Genomic DNA, 22,248 nt, shown 5'->3' on the forward strand with positions numbered 1-22,248 from the left:
TTCAGTTTCTAGCTGGCTAATGGCTGATGTCACCCTCAGTTCCTTGCTATGTAGGTTTTCCCAATGTGGCTACTTAATAAATGAAAGCATGCAAGTCAAGAAGGCAATTGAGAGAGTCTGCTAGTAAGACAAAGAATCTTATGCAATATAGTCACAGAAGTGACATCCCATTCTCTTTGCTGTATCCTATTAGATAGAAATGAGTCACAGTTCTGCCGGCACCTGAGGGGAGGGGATTACACAGGGCATGGATGCCAGGAGGTGGGGCTTATTGGGGCCATCTGAGAAGCTGGTATCTCAGCCAGAAACATTTTTGTCAAAAGACTTGGAGATGAGAAATAATTTTATTACAAATAAGTCAGAAAATCATATTTTATACTCTTTATTTGGTCACTGAGGATTAGCCAGCTGTGATTTTCCAGGGTCTGACATGGGGTCTCCTGTGCTTTTCTGTCCCTCGTTAAGGGCCAGGCATCGTGGGCTTGCTGCAGTGGGAAATCTGAAGTCCTGTGATCTTCCAGGGATAGCCAGAGCCAATGGCAGCTACGGTTCCTTTTGCTGGCTTTCAAAATGAATCTGAAATGGAGTGAGAATTTCTGGAACTGCAATTAAAATTTCATCATAGGCTATGCATGTAGAAATTAATGAAGTCTTGTTTCCTGTCTGACATTTGAACAATTCCTAAAGCCACAGGATGGTGTCACTCTTCTCAGTACTGTCTGAGAGAAGCTGGGTGTTTTTTGTTTTTTTGTTTTTTTTTAACTCCTGTGATGGCTAGGGGAGCAGAATCACTTTTTCTTTTTGAAAAGGAGAGTGTATCAGCCTGATTTGTGTCTTGTGCCAGTTCTGCTTTTAAAAGCCTACTTTTCTTTCCTCTCTAAGAAGCCATGCAGTGCAGTGGTTACGGCCCATAAGCTCTGGAGCCGCAGTGCTTGAGTTTGAATTCTGGCTCGGTCACCCACTAGCTGTGCCACCGTAGGCAACCTCTCTGTGCTCAGTTTCCTCATCCGTAAAATGGGGATAATAACAGTACCTCACTCATAGAGTTCTTGTGAGGCTTAAGTGAAAATGTATGTAAAGCCATCAGAACATTGCCAGGAGCCAATAAGGGTTTGCTATTATTTGTTTGAGACAACTAAATAACAACACTAGGAAGAGAAATTTTGAGGAATGGAGATGATTGTGGTGATTTATGAAACCTGCTGTTTTGGGACTAAACAAAAATTCTCTGTTGTCTTTTGAATTTCTATCAAGGAATAGAGCCCACCTTACTTACCTGTGATTTCAAGGCTCCGGAGGCGGGGGGTTCCCTACTTCCCAGATTTCATCACCTGTTAGCATTAATAGTGCAACAGCCACCAGGAATGTCACCATAAATATAGCACTTCCTGGCTTCCTTGGCCTTGAAGTGGGGCGGAGGAAGGGGTTTCACCTTGTGTGACTGAACTTGTTGTCATTCTTCTAGCAGGTTTTAACTTGAGAATGGGGAGAGGGCTTGTGGACTCTGATTTTGAGGAAGGAATGGGAATGAGTGAGAAGCACTGAATGGGGAAGGAGGGTGCAGGGACCAGGTGTGTGTGTGTGTGTGTGTGTGTGTGTGTTCTCATAGGAGTAGGAGGAGCTAGAGCAGAAAGACAAATTTGCCCTGATATCTGAAACAAAATACCTGCCATTTGTTCTAGGGCTGTGATTGGCATTTTCTCTTTTCTAAATCAGTAGCACACGGAGTGGTGTTTCTTAAATGTTAGTGTGCAAAAGAATCACTAGAAGTGTTTGTTAAAAATATTGAATCCCAACTAAACGTGGTGGCTCACACTTGTAATGCCAATGCTTTGGGAGGCTGAGGCGGGAGGATCGCTTGAGCCCAGGAGTTTGAGACCAACCTGGCCAACACAGGGTGATCCCCCCACAAAAGAAAATTAGCCTGGCATAGTGGCATGTGCCTGTAGTCCCAATTACTCCAAGAGGCTGAGGCTGGAGGATGGCTGGAGCCCAGGAGTTGGATGGTGCAGTGAGCTGTAACCGCGCCACAGCACTCCAGCCTGGGCAACAGGGCCAGACCCTGTCTCTAAACAAAACAAAACAAAATCGAATCCTGAGTCCACCTCCAAAGATTCTGGTTCCACAGCAGGACTGTGGTGAGACTGAGTGATTTTGTGGGGGAGTTTGAGGGCTGTATGCCCCAGAATCTGGAATGAGCAGAGGGGCCAGGGTCTGGTTTGGGATCAGCAGCCAGAGGCTTTTCTGGAAGTTGCACATGTTTACAAGTACATTTTTAAAAGCCCTTAGAGTGTGAAGTCCCAAGCTACCCCTTGACATCTGTACTCTTTGAGGGCAAGACCTTGAGAAATATTGTCAGAAAACATTAGAAATGGAAGGTGCTTTAGGTACACTGTCATTTGACAGAGGAAGACAATAAGGCCCGGAGAATTTAAGCGGCTTCATCATCTTACAGCTGATCAATAGCAGGTCTGAGACTGCAAGTGTCCTGGTTCTCCACCCGGTTACCTCCTCACTACACACCTGCCCCCCTGGGGTGGGAGACGGGGAGGAGAAGGAGAGCGTGGGGGATGCAGTGAAAGTTGGAGGGGTTGGGCCCGTAGCCCCGGGGCAGACAACCAGAATTTTGTCCTAGTCGAAAACAATCAGAATTAGGATAGGGATAATTTTGGTTTGGAATTTAAACAAACAATTGTCATTAAAATCACTAATAGACTTGTCTTCCAAAGGTAAGATGCCCTTCCCAGACCGAAAAAAAAAAAAAAATACTCCAAGTGTAAGCCTTTCTTTCTTTCTTTTTTTTTTTTCAATGCTGGGGTGGAGACAGATCCCCAGCGGAGTTCCGGTTCAGATTTTCCGCCTAGTAACAGATCCTCAGTTCAGCTCGGGCTGTCAGGGGCAGCGAGCAGAGCGGGCGCGGGGACGTGGGCAGCGAGCCCGGCGCGGGGCTGCGGCAGCGCGGGCGGGGCGCGGCGGGCGGGGACACTGCAGCACCGCGGCCCTCGGGCGGCCCGCAGCGGCCCGCTGGAGGGGGCGCTGTGGGCACCGCGAAGCGGCCTTTTGTCAGCGCGCACGGCCGGGAGAGCTCTCATTTCCTCCCAGCCTCGTGCGGGAAATGGATTTAATTCTGACCGCAGGGCTGTGAGGGACGAGCGGGAACGAGCGCCTTTTGTCAAGGAGCCGCAGCTCCGCGGTCTGCAACTGCCGCCGACGCGCAGGAGCTGCAGTGCTGGTGGAACCCGGCGGCTGGCGAGTGCGGGGCTGCGGGATGGGTAGAAAACACGGCTCTGCAGAGTAGCTGGGTGGATTTTTTAAAGAGCACCCTCCCCCTCCCCCCAAAACCCTCACAAATAACAAAACCCAACCCACAGCGGAAGACCAGAGATGGATAAGATGCGGAGCAGGAGGTAAGGCGGTCTTGGGAATGGGCATCGTGGGCTTGCCTCGGTTTTGTTGCTTTTCAAGGCGTTGCGACCCTCAGCATCCTTCCGCCCGCGGGAGCTGCTCGGTCCAGCCAGGTGAGCGGCCGCTAGCGCGCGTCGTGCAGCCCAGGCCGGCTGTGGCTTTTGCGCCCAAAGGATTTTGGTGATGTAACATTGGAGGCTCTTTGGAAATCGGGGCTGCAAGGGCTGGCCCCTGCTTGGGGCCGGTGGGACCCTCGCCCAGAGCATAACGCCTGACAGGTAGGGCTTTCTTCTCCGGCAGGGTGGAGGGGTGGCAAGCCTCGCCTCGCCTCGCCTCCCCTCGCCGCGCCGCGCGGGGCCGCCCCTCCCTTCCCTTCCCTTCCCGCGCGGCCGCCGCCCTCCAGGGGAGCCCGTTCCCCCGGGCCTCACGCTCGCCCGCGGCGCCGCCCTCCGCCGCAGCGGCTGGCGGAGCAGGTGTGGCGTCGGCAGCCGCCCACATTTGGATGGGGCAGCTGGCACGTGAGCGGCCCGTAGGTCTGGATTTTAGGTGGCTCTACCACTTTGGAGGGAAAAAAGGCTACTGTCCCCGAGGAGGTCTTGCCAGTCTGTTCATCTCTTAGCTTGCATCTTCCCTCCCCTCTGCACCCCGGAGGCCATCCTCTGTCCGGCGGCGGGAGTCAGTGTCTGCTTGTTTTGAAATCGCCACCACAGCCTACCTGGTGTTGGGGGAAGGGAGGGAGGGGCAGACTGCTTTAGGATGCCGAGCAGGCAGGCGCTCGGTTCGGCCTATTGTCTTGCCTCCTCTCCTCCTTTCTTTTCTCACCCCTAATCTCCAGCCCCTCCAAAAATAAAAATAAAAAATAAAAATAAAAAAGCAAGCCCCAGCCCACACCCTATCAAATTCTTTTAAAAATTGTCATTTATCTATGACACATGATTATTACCCATCTGGTTCTTTACGCCTACTCTTCCTTCCTCTTGCAGTTTGTCATCTGAGATGCAATTGACTCAAATGAACATTACCAGTACTAGAACTCAAATCTCTGTTTCCTAAATGGACATTTCATGTTTTCTAACTAACGCCAAAAGAGGGGTTGGTCTGGCATACTGGTGGGAGCAAAGGGATTGGAGAGGGTGCACGCAACTCCTTTCGCTTCCAGTTGTGTGTCTAGTTGGGCGCCTTGAGATGTTTATCTCGTGTTGCGAGGGGGGCGTTTTCATTAGTGAGATTTGAAAACTATGTTTCATTTTAAGGGAAACATAGCTGGCCAACATTCGAAGTGAAAGTGGTCCAAATGAATGTGACCAAAGAAGAGAACTATGAAATTTCAGACTTGCAAGTAACACCTCCCACTAACATATGAATTAAATATATGTTAGAGATTTTAAAAGGGGGTTTAGACCATTTAAAATATTTTACTTTATAATGTTCTTACCTTTGTTCTGTAAAGTGATCAGACTTGCCCAGGCTCTCTCACCCCTTACTCCCACCCCCACACAGGGCACAAGTAAAAGCAAACTTTTCATTCTTAGTATGATGTCAATACATTTTGTAAAACAGCTAAGTATAAATCATTCTTTGATTCAAAATCTGTAACAATTTTGTAGCAAGCCCTAAGTTCTTTCTTATCCACAAAATTGTCTAGCCCTCTTAGAAATGTACTTGTTACATACACAATACACAACAATGCCTGAAATGACACACTACCTGAGGTTTCCAGGCTGGGATTGAATTTATTTTAAATATTAGTATAGTACTGGAATTAGCAAACTTTAACTATTCTTAAGGTTTGCAGATGATCAAATGTGTTTGTTGGCAGGGGGTTTAGTGTTAAGATTTTCAATATATATAAAAAAGACATTGTTAAATATATTTATTTATCACCTACATTGTTCCAAAAGGGATTTAAGACATTTAACAGGGAATTCATAAAATATAGCAAGGGAGCCTAACTTAGAAGTAGATGGCAAAGAAAAAAGAAAGCTAAGGGTAGAGGCATTAAGTATTATTAAGAATGAGGCTGATATAAAAACACAAGCATGAGACCCTCTGTGCTGGCTATGAGCAGGAAACAAATCCAGCTCTAAACTTTCTAGCAGCTCAAGCAGAAAGGAAATTGACCAGCCCATGCATGTATGTTTTATTTATTTGTTAACCCACTCGTTCACTTATTCACTGAAACATTCAGTGAGGACACACTATGTGCCAGGTTCTGTGAGAGGTACTGGAAACAAAGGGATGAAGTTGATAGATGTGATCTCTGCCCTGATGGGGCAGTTAAAGACAAATGCAAGAAATGGACATTCATCACTTAATCTCTCAATTGTGGTAAGAGCTACGCAGGAAAGACACAAAATATCACATGTCCAGAACATAAAAACACCAAATAAAAACTACTTGGGAGAAGCATAACGATTCTTGATTCTAAGACCAGAAAGGTACTTTTTCCAATATGATTCAGTGTTTGGAATGTTACCTTCAATCACCTCCTTGTCAGACACAAGGATGGGTTTTGTATGGTTGTTTTTTAGTGTCCCTTAGTGTGAGCTCATGATGTCACACCATGGGTCTCTCAGCCCCCTGGGGTTTTGAGGATGTATGTATTTTGATGGCTTTGTATATTCTCTAAAAAACATGGTTTTATTCCTGTGATAGTCTTAAATAATTAATAATAAAAATCTGTTCTGGATCATCCTGATGGCAAGCCCCAAACCTATGCTGGGGTCTGTGTTTGCCTCTCTGTCTTCCTGTTTGAGCCAGGGGCAGGCCTGTTGGCTGGGGTCACAGCACAGATGAAGGAGAGGGGAGTTGGATAGAGTGAATCGTGGAGAGAGAAGTGAGTCCACACAGGGCATACACACACTTGCCAAACTGAAAAGCTCTTGATACCCACTGCTCTATTGGCAAGGGATGAAGATCTCATTCGAGTCCCACCTTCATGTGGATCAAGGGTGCAGCTATTTATTAGCAGCAGGTGTTGTAGTGAAAACACAATGAAAAAGTTGCTGTTGTTGGTTTCAGCTGTAATTAGATTAGATCTTCACTTACTGCAGATTTAGTAACTCCTCGATAAATATCATACATCCAAGGAAATGAGACAGGTCATTTGGTGTAATGGTTAGGTGAAGCCAGAGTACCTGACTTCAAAGCCTATTTGTCTACAAAGCTGTGGGACTTTAGACAAGTTATTAAACCTCTCTGTTGCTCAGGTTCCTTTTATGATAATATGGGCATAAATATATGGTATTGATTTCATAGTGATACTCACAGTGATATTATAAGGGTTAATGATGTGATTAAATGTTAGTGATTGCTATTATTTTTATTAGTATGAAATGGTACCTTATTTACGTAGACACTCCAGGATAGTTTGATAGCAGAATTTTAAATTATGATATCTAATTATTTTCAAGTAGCAAACACGCTTTTGAGGCTATTAATATTATTTTACACAGCATGCTTTATGCCTGTGTACATTAGTATTGTTGAAGTCAAAATTTAGAAAATGATAACATGTAGAAATTAGACCTGAGGCTACAACTTTTTATTGTTAGACTCAAAATGGTGTTTTAGTTTTAGCAAAACATTATCTGTTGCAGTAAATTAATTTTATTAATTTGAACTTTTAAAGTTTGATAGTTGTATTTATTTGTACATTGTTTTGGCATTTTAATAATATAAAAGCTATAAAGCACAGGTGTTTACAACTGGTCTTTATGAGTGTACATATTTAAGTTACATTTGAATAAAAGTAACTTAGATCAATCCTTAAGTCTGTGAAAAGTTTTTTTTGCTTCAAGGGGGATTTCTATATAGTTTAAGCATTTTGAACTGTGTATAGGGACATACCCAAGATTCTTAGGATAGAATTTTGAATCTTAAGAAGAGTTTGCAGCCACAATATTTGACCGTGGCTGCCATAGTTTTAGCTTGAAAGAATTTTAAAGTAGTTATAAGAAAAACTGTCTGTCTTCAATTGCCACCACCACCAAATCCCCCAAACTCAAGCAAGAACGAGTGGAACGGCAAGCTGCCAGTAAAGATTCATCCTGGCCAATCTTCCAAGATAAGCTATGTAGGAAAGCTTTGCTAATGTCATTGAATAAAATGAAAGTTTATGCTCTGTGGGGTGCAAATTTCAATTGTGTAGATTAAAACAAGTTTATTGATTACATCATTTGAATCTATTTTTACATTTTCTTTGTACCTAAGTATCTGTCAAAGAGCATAAGAGATATGTTAGTCTCCACTATAGTGGTATTTTTGACAGCTTTCCTTTTGCTGTATACATATCATATACATTTATATCTATGAATATCATATATACATAGTTATATTTCTGTATTTATTTAATATATAATGTAGATGTAATTATATTCTATAAACATGTATTTATGTATATTTTATGTATTTTTAAATAGTTATGTTTGGTGCTGTGTTACTTAGGGCCCTGATGGGGTTCTGGGTTCTAGGGACTTTCACTGCTAAAGCCAGGACGGTGTCAGGCAAACGGGGGTGGCTGGTCGTCCTATGGAGACACACCCTGTGAGTCACAAATGCTGTGACTCTGGCATGTCCGTGGTGGAATGAATCTGCTTTCTTTTCAAACCTTCTTTGTCTTATTGTATGTTTTTTTTTGTCTTAAATTTTATTGTGTGATAATAAAACTGAGATCCTGCCATCTTTCTGTTTTCATTTCTCTGGTGTGATGCTTATTCTTTTCCTTTTTTTTTTTTTTTTTTTTTTTTTTTTGTTGAGACAGAGTCTCACTTTGTTGCCCAGGCTAGAGTGAGTGCCGTGGCGTCAGCTTAGCTCACAGCAACCTCAAACTCCTGGGCTTAAGCGATCCTACTGCCTCAGCCTCCCGAGGAGCTGGGACTACAGGCATGCGCCACTATGCCCGGCTAATTTTTTCTATATAGATTTTTAGGTGTCCATATAATGACTTTCTATTTTTAGTAGAGACGGGGTCTCGCTCAGGCTGGTCTCGAACTCCTGACCTTGAGCAATCCACCCGCCTCGGCCTCCCAGAGTGCTAGGATTACAGGCGTGAGCCACCGCGCCCGGCCTATTCTTTTCCTTTTTAAGCTTTCTTCCTCCATGTCATTGTGATTTTTGTCTGTCTATTTTAAACAACATAATTGGATTTTTCGGACCAAATTCACATTTATTATATATGACAGTTGATTTTTGAAGATTTTTGTTTACATTAAAAAAATTCCAAGCTATTTCCTCATCCTAGTATAAGATTTCCTTATTCTTAAGATAAAAGGGAAATAATCCATCTATTTTTTCCTACGAGTCCTCACTGACATTAAAAATGTACTTATGTCTATTGATTCTTATAGAGATTTAATACATTTGGATTTCTTTCTTTTCTCTCCCCTCCCCCATTTAACTTTTTACCTTAAACATATCTTGGCTTTTAGATTCAGCTTATCTTTTTAAGAAAAAACAATGCATACTTTTGCTTTCCAGAATTAATTTTGACGTTTACATTATATGTCATAGCCATATGAACAGCTGTTTTTTAGACTGAGAGTCGGAGAGTCATAGGTTGTAGCACTCAATCCTTTTCCTGTGCTCAATCTTTATTTTTACTTACTTCTTGATTAGTTGGAATTTTTTTCAGAAAAGGTAATATATTCTGTTCTTGCTTGCCTAAGAACTTCTTTATGCTGCCCTCACGCAGCAATACTATCTTTTGGGGGGATATAATTTTTATCAAAATCGTCTCACCTAAAACCTCTAGATTTTGTTCTTTTGTCTTCTGGCATTTTATATTACAGAAGATAAGTTTGTTGCCAACGTTATCAAAATAAGTGTAAGAAAGTCATGAAAGTTTTAAATTTTTTCGCTGGCAGTGACAACTTTATTAAAAAGAACCCTTAAAACGTATAAAACATAACACAGAGAAAAGGCCATGAAACAAATGTGCAGCTTAGCAAAGTATTATAAAGTGAATGCCCAGGTGACCACCTGCAGGTCACTGCCAGCTCCCGGCACCCTCTGGCCACTTCGCCTCCTTCCCCCTGGAGGTAACCACTCCGCTTCCTTTTATGGTGGTCATTGTCTTGCTTTCTTTTATAGTTTTACAATCTAAATTTGCGTCCTCAAACAAATACATCAGACTTGTCTCTCTTAAATTTCATAAAATTAGAATTGTACCATTTATATCCTGCTCAATGTTATAACTATAACGTCTCCGTTATGACTACTTTGATGCTTCAGAAAATATATATCAAATTCATCCCGAGAGCGTTTGGAGCCCCTGCTTTGCTGATGCTCTAAACTCACGTTGGCTGATTGCTGGGTAATCTAGCACAGTCAAGAGGGAAGCAGTCTGTGGAAGACAGTAGTCGGTTTTAGATGAGTTTGAGGTGGGGATGGCTGGTAGAGAGGCAGGTGTGTGTTTCTGGGCTGAGACCTGGCAGGGAGATCTGGGCTGGAGGTACAAGGTCACAAATACACAAATGGAGCTGATTTCGAGATGGCATCATAGGCCTAAATGTTTACCTTCCCTCTCTCCAAAATGACCACAGACAAATATTAATACAATAAGGAAAACAGATCTATTTTAGTTTTAGAGAACAAGGAGAGAATAAACAATGGGCCTAGATTCCCGTTGTTTAAGGACTCTGTAGGAGATACGGTACAGATGGTGCCAATCAGCATCAGCCCACGATTCAACAAGGGGCCCCCTGGGAAGGAGCAGGGTCCTCCCTGTTGAGTCCTAGAATAATCCTCAGGCTCAATGCAGCAGAGCAGGATGAGCTGTGTGTGTTCAGCAGAGCTGGGGTGAGAGTGGGGGTATAAACTGAAGGGCTCTAGGAAGTCTGTCTGTACTGCCATCTCGAGTGGTGGACCCTAGTATTGACATGTGCTGAGGGAGCTCCCGGTAAACTGGGGCTTTAACATATCCGGCTTCAAACAAGGTCGATTCTGATTAACTTGCCAGATGCAGCTAAAAATAAAGATACATAAGTACAAAAATAAATGCTGCTTGGCCTAGCAGTAAATACCCCTAATGTATTTATTTAATCTGACACAGGGCCTCGCCCCAGGGCAGGAGCTGGAGGCCAGGGAGCTTAGGATGTGGTTACCCGAAAACAAATTTCAGTGTTCCATTTGATATCTGGAATGGTCTTCTGTATGCCTAGCCTTGAAGTGGTTGGAAAAAACTTACCAGGCCAAGTAGGAAATCCCTTTGGCTTCTATCAGGAAGCTCTGAGGACCATTTGATATCCTTCACCCTATCTCCACAGCTCCCTGAATTGATTCTAGTTCTAGTAGTTTCCATGAGACCCTGCTAGACTTTGGTTCCTGTATCAATGAGGTTTCCCTTCCACTCTGCCTGGGCTAGTTTGCTTGGGTTTCTGTTTCTTATGGCCACACTGCTCCTGGCTGAAACCCTAGATTACTTTAAAGCCTTTCCTGGCTTCCCTGCTTTTTAGCCCAATTTTTCCATCCATAGTTGATCTTTTTGAAACAAAAATCTAATCCCATCATTCCTCTACCCTCAGGATAAAGCCCAAACTTCTCACCACGTCGACTGCTCTTCTTCTTCCTTCACACTCTGCCCTAGGGAGGCCGGACCACTCGTCTTTCTGAACATGCTCTCCCACCCCGCCCCCTTGGTTTCTACACCTTTCGTGAGCACTTTCTTCCTCCTTGTATGCCCTCCCCCGACCTTTTGTTTAGCAAGTTGGTTATTTTAGAAAGTCAATAAAATAGACAAGCATCCAGCAAGCCTAATTAAAATAAAAAGAAAAAAAAATCCACAATGCTGGAAATGACATATGGAACAAAGGGAAGAAAAGACTTGAAGTCATAAGAACACTGTGCATTATTGGATCCTAACATCTGTGAAAGTCTTGATGAGATGGACAATTTTCACAGAAAATAGGAACTACCAATACCAGTTTACTCAAGAAATAGAATGTCAGCCGAGCGGGGCACAGTGGCTCGCGCCTGTAATCCTAGCACTCTGGGAGGCCGAGGTGGGAGGATTGCTTGAGCTCAGGAGTTCGAGACCAGCCTGAGCAAGAGCGAGACCCCGTCTCTACTAAAAACAGAAAAATTAGCTGGGCGTGGTGGCGCATGCCTATAGTCCCAGTTACTCGGGAGGCTGAGGCAGGAGGATAGCTTGAGCCCGGGAATTTGAGGCTACAGTGAGTTACACTGATGCCACTGCACTGATGTCGCCACTGCACTGTCGCCACCCAGGGCGACAGAGTGAGACTCTGTCTCAAAAAAAAAAAAAAAAAAAAGAAAGAAAGAAAGAACTGGAATGTCATATTCTGATATGGGAAGAACTGATGTCGCAAAGATGTCGATTCCTCACAGTTTCCGCGTGGATGGCAGCCTTCATGGTAACCAGAAGCGACGCAGATCTGTTCCTATTTTTACATTCCTCTGGTAATTTTCTCTGGAATTTTGAAAGGATAGTTAAATGCTTATGCTTGATTGTGAATCATTTTATTGAAGGGAAAATCAATACAAGGGCACTTTAATGACATTTGTAAATTGTTTTTCTCAAAGAACAAATGAAGTTATTAAACTTTGAAATGCATGGAGACTTTATGAAGACAATCTCATTTAACAATGGACGTGATTTTCCGCCCACGTTATTTTATGGAGTATGAATTTCGTCATGCTGGTGTTCTTTACTCAGCATGGAGCCCCCATGAGAATCTCTTGGCTTTTACTTTGAAAAATCTGTGGTGAAAAGACACAGGAAAAGTGAGGGCGGGTTCAGTTCTTGCCTCCTTTTCTTGTCAGGTGGCAGAGCATCCATACTGATTATCTCAGCATCCCTTTATTTAGAATTTATTCTCCTTCCTTCTTAACACCACATTTCTCTTAGAACTTTCCGGCACCCCCATTTGTGTCCTAAATTAGCTACATCTGTTACCATAGTTATGCAGTACCCAGCTTAACCATTGCACACTCGCTCCTACCGTATTGTGTGTGAGACTTCCTCTCTTATTTCATAAAACATGTTATTAATTTTCTTTCTTCTCCTGTCCCCAAATTTCTAGTTTTTAAGGCAATGTATGTGTATAGTTAATAAATCAAATAGGACTGAAGGACTTCTAATAAAAAGCAACAATCCCTGCCCAAATCCCACCCCAAATCCCTTATCCACAGGCAAACCCCTTTTAGCTATGCTGTTCATTCTGCTGTAGTTACCTCTGTATCTCAAAATACTGTGCATATACTTCTGTTTCTGGATTTATCGGCTGCGATCATCGTCGGATGACTTCCTGCCATGAAAGTCAAGGATGTAGCTTATTTACATCACACCTCCGTCTCCTCACCGCCTTTCTGCTGGGCATCCCTGCAACTCCAGATGATGTACTTATTGAAACCAGATTTCTCTTTCCGTCAACTGTGGATCGTGTTACTTGCCTCTCTACTCTGTAAGATAGGGCTGTTAGCACCACCTCTCCCTGCCTGCTTCCTCCTTCCCTCTAGCTATACATTTGCTTTTGCACTATCAAAGTTGATAACATTTTCATTCTGTTCCCCAGCCGCTGTTGGTTTTTATGATTTGTCTATAAGGTAATTTGAAAAGCTGAAAACTCTGAAAGTGTTCATTCCTGACTGGGTTGATATTGTTCACTGCACAATAAGGATTTCATAACCTTCTCAGGGGCTCTAATATCTCAACTCAGCCCTTGGGATACTAATTGGAAAATGTTCCCAGGGTGAATTTCACGTTAATTCTGTTATCTGGGGCCTCCTAAATGACCCCCCTAAGAAGGGCTTTCCTCTGGGGGTGCCAGTACCGTCATAGCTGCTCTAGTTCTCCCCTGCAATGTGTGCAGTTTCTCTAAGAACACCCATCCAGTGATTGAAGTTGATAAATTCAGAAACAGCAGTATATGCATGTTATTTTGAGACAAAGAGGTGACTACAGTTGAGTGCCTGGCCGTGGCTGCTGTATGTGGGGGCAGGAGAGGATGTGGGCAGGGCCTGCTGCTCTGTGTAGGGACCTGGATTTTGTGTCCCTGTGTCCAGCCTCTTTTTATTCTTCCTGTCCTCGACAGTACCTGCCATGTCAGAGTTTGGGACATCCTTAGCCTCTGCCAGGCAGGTGGACGCCTGCTTTCCTTGGCTCTGGCCTCCTCTGCCTGAAATCTAGGCTGGGGCTTATTTTGCCCTCAAACATCAGTCACCAGTCCGCCATCTGCTTTTTGGCCTCCAGAAATTTGTTGAACTATCTCTTCTGGTTATGACCCACTTTTACTTTGTCATTGTGGGATTAGGAATATAACACTAATACAAGGGAATAATATATATCTTTATTTTCTTATGATCAATGTAGTAAGAGGAGACGTCCAAGGAGAGAGAGAAACATAGAGATAGGTGGAGTAAGGCCGCCTCCTTGGATTAGAAGCCAGGGGCGTTCATTTTCCATCAAGTCATACATAGTAGGAAAACAAACCGTTAGCGTGGCCATGATCTAAATTCAGACTCTGGTGAAGTTTTCTTTTCTTTGTTATGAAAATGCCTTCAAATAGCTGCAGTACCTAGCAATTCCAGTATCGTCTCCCACCTAGAATCATCCAGAAACATTTAAACATTCTTCCTCCCTACTCAGATTATTGACTTTTAGTTTACATACAATTCCAAGAAGCTGAGTTATTTCTCCTTAGAGATTCAGAAAAGTAGAAGTGGCAAATTAGAAAGAAGAGTTTGGCTGATGGTCTAAAAGCGATTAGGATAAAAATGAGGATTAAGAGAAGTGAAACTTTACCTAGGAACCTGGGTGGCAGTTATTACCGAAGTCCTGTGGCAGATCATTGGTCAAGTTGCCAATACTGTACTTGACTTAGACCTGGCAAGTAAGAAACTAACGGAAAAAGTAAGTGAACTAATAGAGTAGGTCCTCCCAGAGGGAGTGGCTGCTGGTTTTCTCACCTGGATAAGAAGGTGGGATTTGTGGATGCCAAAGGCTCTTCGTTCACACAGTAAATACAGAGTTACAATACACAAGTAATTCCAGTTGCCTCTGTGTTTCCATCTCTTTGGAGATTATTGCCTCATTTTTCAGCCTTAGTGATGATCATTAAGACTGAAAACAGTTTTTGGGGTCTTGCTATATATCTTAATATTAAAGTTATAAGCTGTAAAACTATTGTCAGTTTTGAAATCTGTACTTGTTATATTTAGTTCTGAACTGAAGATGTATCAAGATTAAGGATGTCAAATAACTAAAATCTCCTCTTAAAATGTCTGTTTTATTTATGGATGAAATTGTATGTTTAGGATCAAAATAATCTTTTTGTGTGTGTGGGGGGGAGATGAGCGGCATTAGAGGTGAGTTAAAATAGACCATCAGTTGATAATTGTTGAGGCTGGGTATAATGTATCATCTAAACTGACACACTTAGAGAGGAGGTGCTATTAATAATTACATTGGAACAAGAGGCATAACCTGGACTCTCTTGGGGAAAACTACAGTCTTCTCTGAAGCTAGGTGGTGGGGACTTAACATTCATTATTGTCTGCTCTTTAATTTTGTCTATTTTCAAATTTTCCATAATTAAAAAATGTCTGCTGTTTTGTGCTGTTTGCTGTTTTATTAAAATTGGAGCTTTTCATCTTGAACCATGATGTTAAACATTCGTCAACTTCAAACATAAAATGAAAATAGCTAGAGAAGATTGTCAAAGATAAATCTGTTAAGTTGATTGACAATAATGGGGCAAATATCCATAGATTTTGCAACTGGGACACCCAGGAAACAGTACTTAATTAAACTGACAATGTTATAAAGCAGGTCTATAGCTTCACTTTATGCAAAGGAGTCTGGTTTTTATTGTTCTGAATTGGGTTCATGGGATGCTACAGATGGGTGGATGTGCCCCAGGAAGAGCAAGTTTGCTGGAGAATGAGGAGTCAGGAAAATGGGGCTTTAGTTTGCAGAGCAAGTCCACATGCCCATCTGTAACTATCTTGGTGTCTCTCCTGTTTGAGATGCTCCATTACCTTTTACCTGCTCAAACATCCTTCCAAAGTTAGTCAGATTTTGAGAAAGGTTTCCATTCCCACTTTGTAATCCCCGTGATATAGTCATCGAGCAGATGAGTGATTTTTTTGCCGCTGCGCTTTGAAGTGGTGTGGGTGAGACACTTGGACAGGGCTGCGAGGGCTGGTCTACCTTTCAGGATGTCAGTCATTCTGATTCTGCAATCAGAGGGCCCTGGTGGCTGCGGATTTGGAGTGAGGCCCTTTGTGCCCTATTCAAGATGTGGCTGGGACCAACGGCAGGCCGCAAGATGGCACCTTGAAATGAAGCTGGGTGCCAGGCAAGGCACTGTGTCCGTGTGTGAGTTCTCTCAAGACTGGAGTGCAGCTGCTGGAGGATCAGAAACCGGCTCCTTAAACGTGATCTGTTCTGCTGCCATTTGTTTTGCTGGTATTACTTATTATTATGTCAACTCCAGTATTATACAGGTCACTCACTTTTTAATTTATTTACTTGTGTTTTTGTTAAAGTCAAGGTTATTGAGAGATAATACACACATTGTAAAATTCTCCTTTCCTAGATGTATAGGTCTGTGAATTCTAACAAATATACACAGTAATGTAACCACCACCACAATCAAGGTAGAAAAAACTTTCCTTGTGCCCCTTAGTAGGAAATCGCCTCACTCCACTCACAGTCCTTGGCAACCACCCATCTGTTTTTGGTTTTGCCTTTTCCAGAATGTCACATAGATGGGATCATAGAGTGTGGCCCTTTGTGCCAGGCGTCTTTTGTCTTGTGAAATGTTTTTGAGTTTCATCCATGTTGTTACAAATATTAATCATTCATTCATTTTGATTGCTGAGTAATATATCTTTAGATGGATGTATATCAGTTTGTTTAGCTATTTACCCATTAAACCATTTGGGTTGTTTCTGGTTCTTGATGATTATGAATAAAGCCACTGCATACATTGGCATACAGGTTTTTGTGTGAATATAAGATTTCAGTTCTCTTGAGTAAGCACCTAGGAGTGAGATCGCAATGTGGTGTGGTTAAGTGTGTGCTTCACTTTATAGGGAACTGCCAAACTGTTTCCAAAATGACTGTATCATATTGCATTCCTTCCTCAGTGTATGAGAGTTCTAGTTGTGGTACACTTGGTATTGTCAGGTTTTTTTTTAGTTTTAGTCACATAGTAGGCATAAAGTAGTGTCTCACTGTGGTTTCAGTTTGCATTTCCCTAATGATCAATGATGCTGAGCATCTTTTCATGTGCATAAATTCCATCATATCTCTTTTTTGGTTGTTTGCTTGTCTTTTAAATATCGGCAAGGCTCTGCTGATCTAAGGCCAACAGGGAAGGGGCATTTCCTTAGTCTCAAAGGGAAACAGGGGGGCTGGTATGGGGGGATGTGGGGAGAGTTGCCTAAAAGGAAGGTAGTGCTCAGGGGTGATGTCAGGAGCTGGGGTATCTGATCCTTCCCTCCTACACAGGCTGCTTTTGGAGTCCTCTTCTGGAGGATTTTGTGGTTATATTATGAGGGGCTGCTCCCTTAGGGAGGGAGGGAGGAAGACAAGCTATAATATTGATTCCATTTTTAAAAATTTGGTGGAAACAGTGGAGGGAGAGGGGCCAGAGGAGTTAGAGGTGTTTTATAAGGGAGTGGTTACCCAGCTGGACAATTTAATTTAACCTAGATGGGAAGAGTGGAGTTTGGAGGTCAACAGTTAAAAATGAGTAGAAGGTCTCAGAGACATTGGAGAATTGCTGGGAGGGGGGATACCAGACTAGGTGGGCTGGAAGGGGAGGGTCAAGGAGTAGGATGTTGACATCCCGATGTGGGAGGTGGTGATATTATTAGTGACTGCAAGATCTAGGGTACAGCCAGGGGAGGGTGGCTGAGGCTAGGGTTAAGGAGAGATGACTGGCATTAGAGGCCATGGAGATGTGACATTGAGTGTTGGGTGGATCACTGTGTAGATGCGGAAGTCACCAGGAATGAGTAAGGATAGTGATGGAGCCAAGAGCTGAGGTAATCAGAGAATGAGGGCAGTAGACAACAGTCACAAGGAGGGGTGAGGGGAAGTCAAATTGGAAGACGTGTGCTTCCGACGCAATGGGGTTTTTGAAGGAGTGGAATGGAGGTGACTATAGGCTGACGGAGGTTGTGCACCAAGGCCTGAGAATGTGGGATGTGGGGGAGACAGGTTGTGCACCAAGGCCTGAGAATGTGGGATGTGGGGGAGACAGCTGTGGGCCAACAGTGCATGCGGGAGAGCCAGGCTTTTGCTCTTGATTTGTGGGTCACAGGAATGGGCTTTTTATGTAGCTGGATTAGAAAGTGCCGCAAAGAGTTATGTGATTGTTCAGTTTGATTGGTTTCCAAGCAGGAAGGAAGGTAACCAAGGAGGCATTATTGACTTTGGGCTTGTTGAAAACTCAATTAAAGGCAATTAACAGTATCTGGTGTTGTTTACCAAAGTACTTGTCTCATGAGGGATCTCCTAGCAGTTCCTGTGAATTGTAAGAACAAGAGGAAAAACTCCCTCCCATGAGACATCTTGTGTTTTCATGTCATTAATTCCTGCCTCATCCTTCAGCCATAAATCTCATGGAGGGGACAGAAGGCGTCTGTCCTTTTGTATCACCATCTTACTGTTGCTCTACCATGACTCCCTTGTTTAGCCTTGCTGTGCTGATGGTGACCCTTAATGTAATAAAATGCTTACAGGAATAACAAGAATTGATGGAAAAGGTGCTCTTTCTCATGATTCATGCTTCTGTGCATTAGAACATTAGGACATTTTTGGAGGAATGAAGCAGGTTATCGGAGAGCATGGTTTTTTTTTTTTTTTTTTTTTAAATGCATGGCCAAAAATCTCAAAAAAGCACCCTGTGCTACCTGGCAATTCTGAGGCATTTACCTTCCCACTTTCTGAAATGACTAATTCACTCTTCCTTTCTCTAAATCCTCTTTCCTCTCCACCCCACCCACCTTGCTGGGTGCCTCCGACTTCATCGAGAACAGAAGCAATGATCTGGGAGCTCCCCCGTCTTCCCACCACCAGCCTCCCACCTGGCATGCTGCTCTGGGTCAAGCGGCCCCTGCTTCTACTGGAAGCCACCTTTCTTTCTGGGCTCTTTTCCTTCTTACCTTCTCAAAAACATCACTCTAGCAATTAGCCTTTCTGTTTTCTGCATCATCAGCGTGTCCCCTGTCCTCTCTTCTCTCTCTTCCTTTTTGTCTCTCTCAATTGCAACATTCCCATTGGCATTCAGGCACGCTCTAGAATCTCCTAAGTATATCCAGCTACCACCCCATTTCTCTCTTTCTGTTCTCAGCCAAACTCCTTGGAAGAGTTGCGTTTGCTCCCTGTCTTACTTCTTGTCCTCCACTGTCTACACTTGGGCTTCTGTCCTCTCTATGGTTCTGAGGCTGCTCTTGTCAAGGTCATTGAAGATGTCCTCCATATTGCCAGATCTAATGGCCTCTCCTCTGTTCTTATCTTGCTTCACCCATCAGCAGCATTCGACACAGTTGAGACATTCTTGTTATCTGGCCTTCTGGAATACCTCATCTGCTGGTTTTCCTTTGCCTCCCTGGCTGTTCCTCCTTTTCCTCCGTGCATTTCCCTTTTCTTTCACCAGACCTCTAAAGGTGAGAGAGCTCCATGGCTCTGCCCTGGGCCACCCTGTCTTCCTTATATACTCTGTCTAGGGAAGCCCATCCAGGCCTTGGATTTAGCCTGCATGTATATGCTTATGAGTACAAAGTCTCTATCTCCCCAGAGTTCTAGCTCACTTCTTGAACTTTAATGTGCACACTGATCACCCAAGGATCCTGTAAAAATGTAGATTCCAATTTCGTAGGTCTGGGGTGGGGCCTGAGATTTTGCATTTCCAACAAGTTCCCAGGTGATGCTGATGTTGCTGGTCTTTGGATCTTGCTTTGAGTAGTGCTGAGGAGTGAGGCTGAAGACTTGGACATTTCCACATGGATGTCTTATAGGCATCTCAGCACAAACCTAACATGACCCATTGGGAGCTCTTGATTTTTTTCCTCAAACCCATTTCTCTCTGCATTTTCCTTACATCATCCTCCCAGGTGCTCAAGCCAAAAATCTTGGAGTTGTCCTTGATTTCTCTCTTTCCTTCACTTTCTCATCCAATCCCTCAGCAAATTCTGTTGGCTCAATCCTCCAACATATCCCAGATCTTTCCACTTGGCTCCATTATGATGCTAGTAGCTAATATGTATTCAGTACTTCCTACATGTCAGGCTGTGTTAATTATACATATTTATATTCATATGTATTTAAAGTCTAATCATCACAATAACCCTATAGGGTAGATGGCATTATTAATCTCATTTTTTGGATAAGAGAAGTGGACACATAATTAGCAATAAATAATTCTTTGTGGATTGAGTATATGAATAAACTTTATGACTTATAACTGGATAACCCTACATAGACCTGTAGTTTATTACTTTAAAAACCCAACTCATTCTTTTGGTTAATTTTTCTCCTTTGTTGCAAATATAATAGTCAATAGTGCTATCGATACACTTAGTGATTTAGTGAGAGAGTATCTTATTTGAAGTTTACTGTGTCCTTGCTAGGCACAAATTATATTGCAAATATCCATAGGCAAGTGTCCAAAGAGTGTGTGTGTTATAGAATTTATAGTCTTTGGCTTCTCCAAACCATTTTGACAAGGGCTATAGGCATTTAAGGCACTAGAAATAATTTGTGTCTGATAATTACAATATTGTGATGCACCTTTACTAAGACATTGTGTCTTGTGTGTCCTTGCAAAAAGCAAGTATTATTTTATTTCTCATTACGTCTTTGCATTTTCTGTAACCTGTGGAATATATTGAGGAAATGACTTCAAGCTCCCAGCTGTGTTCCTTTCCTAAGTTTCCTTTGTATTGATTTATTTTGAGAATATTGTGCTCTGTGTTTGTTATCACAATACAAAGTATGAGAAATGGTTGGTATTTAGGGAAAAAGACAACCTAATTGTTAAGTACATGGACACTAGTTCAAATGACTGAAGTCTCTAAAATGATTGGGCTGTTTAGATTGGAGAAGAGCAGTTTAGTGACTACTTTGTTACACCAGTTTTAAACAGGAAATATTTAGTAAATTTGTTCAGAAAATAAAGACATCTTTTGTAATGTGAATAATTGACCTAGATTTATAAGTGTCAGTTTCTCTTAAGAGTGGGAAAAGGAGACACATTCATTTTTGTTCTAGTAATTTCTATCACAGCCCTCCTAAAGAACCATTCTTCCCTTTTAGGACTTTTAATATAACAAGGCAAACATAACACCAAACATAACCCCGCATTCCTTTTTCTGGTTCAGTTGAAAGAGATATCCTAGGAAGTAAGATTCTTGCATATAAGGGAACGCAGAAAAGCTCAAAGGCTGCCTAAGCATTAGTAAGGGCCGGCTTCTCTGACTTTTCATCCCAACCAGCCCTCCCTGACTTTATGTTTCTGAGTGATGTGCATCAAATGTCACACAGCTGAAACATTCCCACTAGAATTCCAGAGTGTCAAAGCAGAAAGGACCATAGAGATCTCCAGTCCAACCCCTTCACTGTAGAGATCAGACAAATGGAGCCGAGAAAAGATAAGGCGAGGGAGATAATTAATGACAAATCTAGGGTTTCTGAAAACTGTTCTTTAGGGCATTTCTTTTTAAACATCAACTTTCCCCTTTTTTTAATGTTGTAGTTTCCAAGATGCTCTTTTATTTCAAGAAAAAGTGACAGGAAGAATTTAAATTCTTTATAAGACTGTAAAATAAGGTGGAGGAGCTGGGTGTGGGGAGGGGGATGCGGGGAGTAGGCTCTCTAGATGGCCAGGCCTTAACATTGGCCCTTAATTCTCATCCCTGGACACAGGAAAAATTACGATCATTTAGACTTTAGCACAATTTTACAAAGTATTAGTTTCCTAGGGCTGCCTTAACAAAGTACTACAAACTGGATGGCTTACAACAACAGAAATTAATTCTCCTATAGTTCTGAAGGCTAGAGGTCTGAAATCAAGGAGCTGGCAAGGCCATGCCAGCTCTAGGGGAGAATCCTTTCTTGTCTCTTCCTTCCTTCAGGTGGTTGCCCGCAGTTCTTGGCATTCCTTGGCTTGCAGCTACATCCCTCTACTCTGCCTCCGTCACCACATGGTCTGTGCCTCTCCTCCGTGACTTTGTATGTACAAATCTTCTCCTCCTTATAAGGATGCTGGTCATTGGATTTAGGGACCACCTAATCCACTGTGACTTCATCTTATTCTGATCGTGTCTGCGAAGACCCTATTTCCAAACAAGGACATAGTCACAGGTTTCAGGTGGACATGAATTTTGAAGAGACACTATTCAACCCATTATGCAAAGTTACGATGGTTTTATGTTTCAACTTTTGCTAAAAATTTATGTTTGTGTGTCCAACAAACATGTTGTTTCCTTGATCTGGAGTGTAGTGGAGGGAGAGGGAGAAAAAGAGAGAGAGAGAGAACGCAAGTATGCACACGTACTCCTAGAGCGCTGCTTCCCAAACCATATTTTTTGAAACACTATTCCCAAGAGATGTAACGTGAAATAAAACTTCCATGGTCAGTAGAATTCGGGAGACACTGGACTCTATCCTCCTCTCAGAGCATCATCAGGCATCTAGGATATAAAAGGTTCAGAAAGGTCCTGTAACAAGGACCTGTGTTTACCCTACTTATTCTACAACTTACTGGACAGGGAAACCTTTTGTCTGTGTAGCCCTCTATATTGGTGAAAGATCACCTCCAGCTGCATGAAGCAGAAACCCAGCCACAGTGGCTTAGCCAAATAGGTGTTTAT

The 22,248-nt window shown here is 42.8% G+C and overlaps 1 protein-coding gene across 2 annotated transcripts in view; it reads left to right on the forward strand.

Annotated features, from left to right (window-relative positions):
• Positions 1-3,087: 3,087 nt before the first annotated feature.
• The window catches only part of ADD2 (adducin 2), a 101,025-nt gene continuing 81,864 nt past the window's right edge, over positions 3,088-22,248 (forward strand). For both annotated transcript variants that reach the window (XM_069494284.1, XM_069494283.1), the window contains exon 1: positions 3,088-3,407. Coding sequence is in view for 1 of the 2 variants with exons in the window: in XM_069494283.1 (XP_069350384.1) it covers positions 3,385-3,407 (23 nt within the window). In the remaining variant the exon portion in view is untranslated. The remainder of the gene's footprint in view (positions 3,408-22,248) is intronic.

This window comes from Eulemur rufifrons, chromosome 19 (genome assembly GCF_041146395.1).
Source record: "Eulemur rufifrons isolate Redbay chromosome 19, OSU_ERuf_1, whole genome shotgun sequence".
Lineage (NCBI taxonomy): Eukaryota > Metazoa > Chordata > Mammalia > Primates > Lemuridae > Eulemur > Eulemur rufifrons.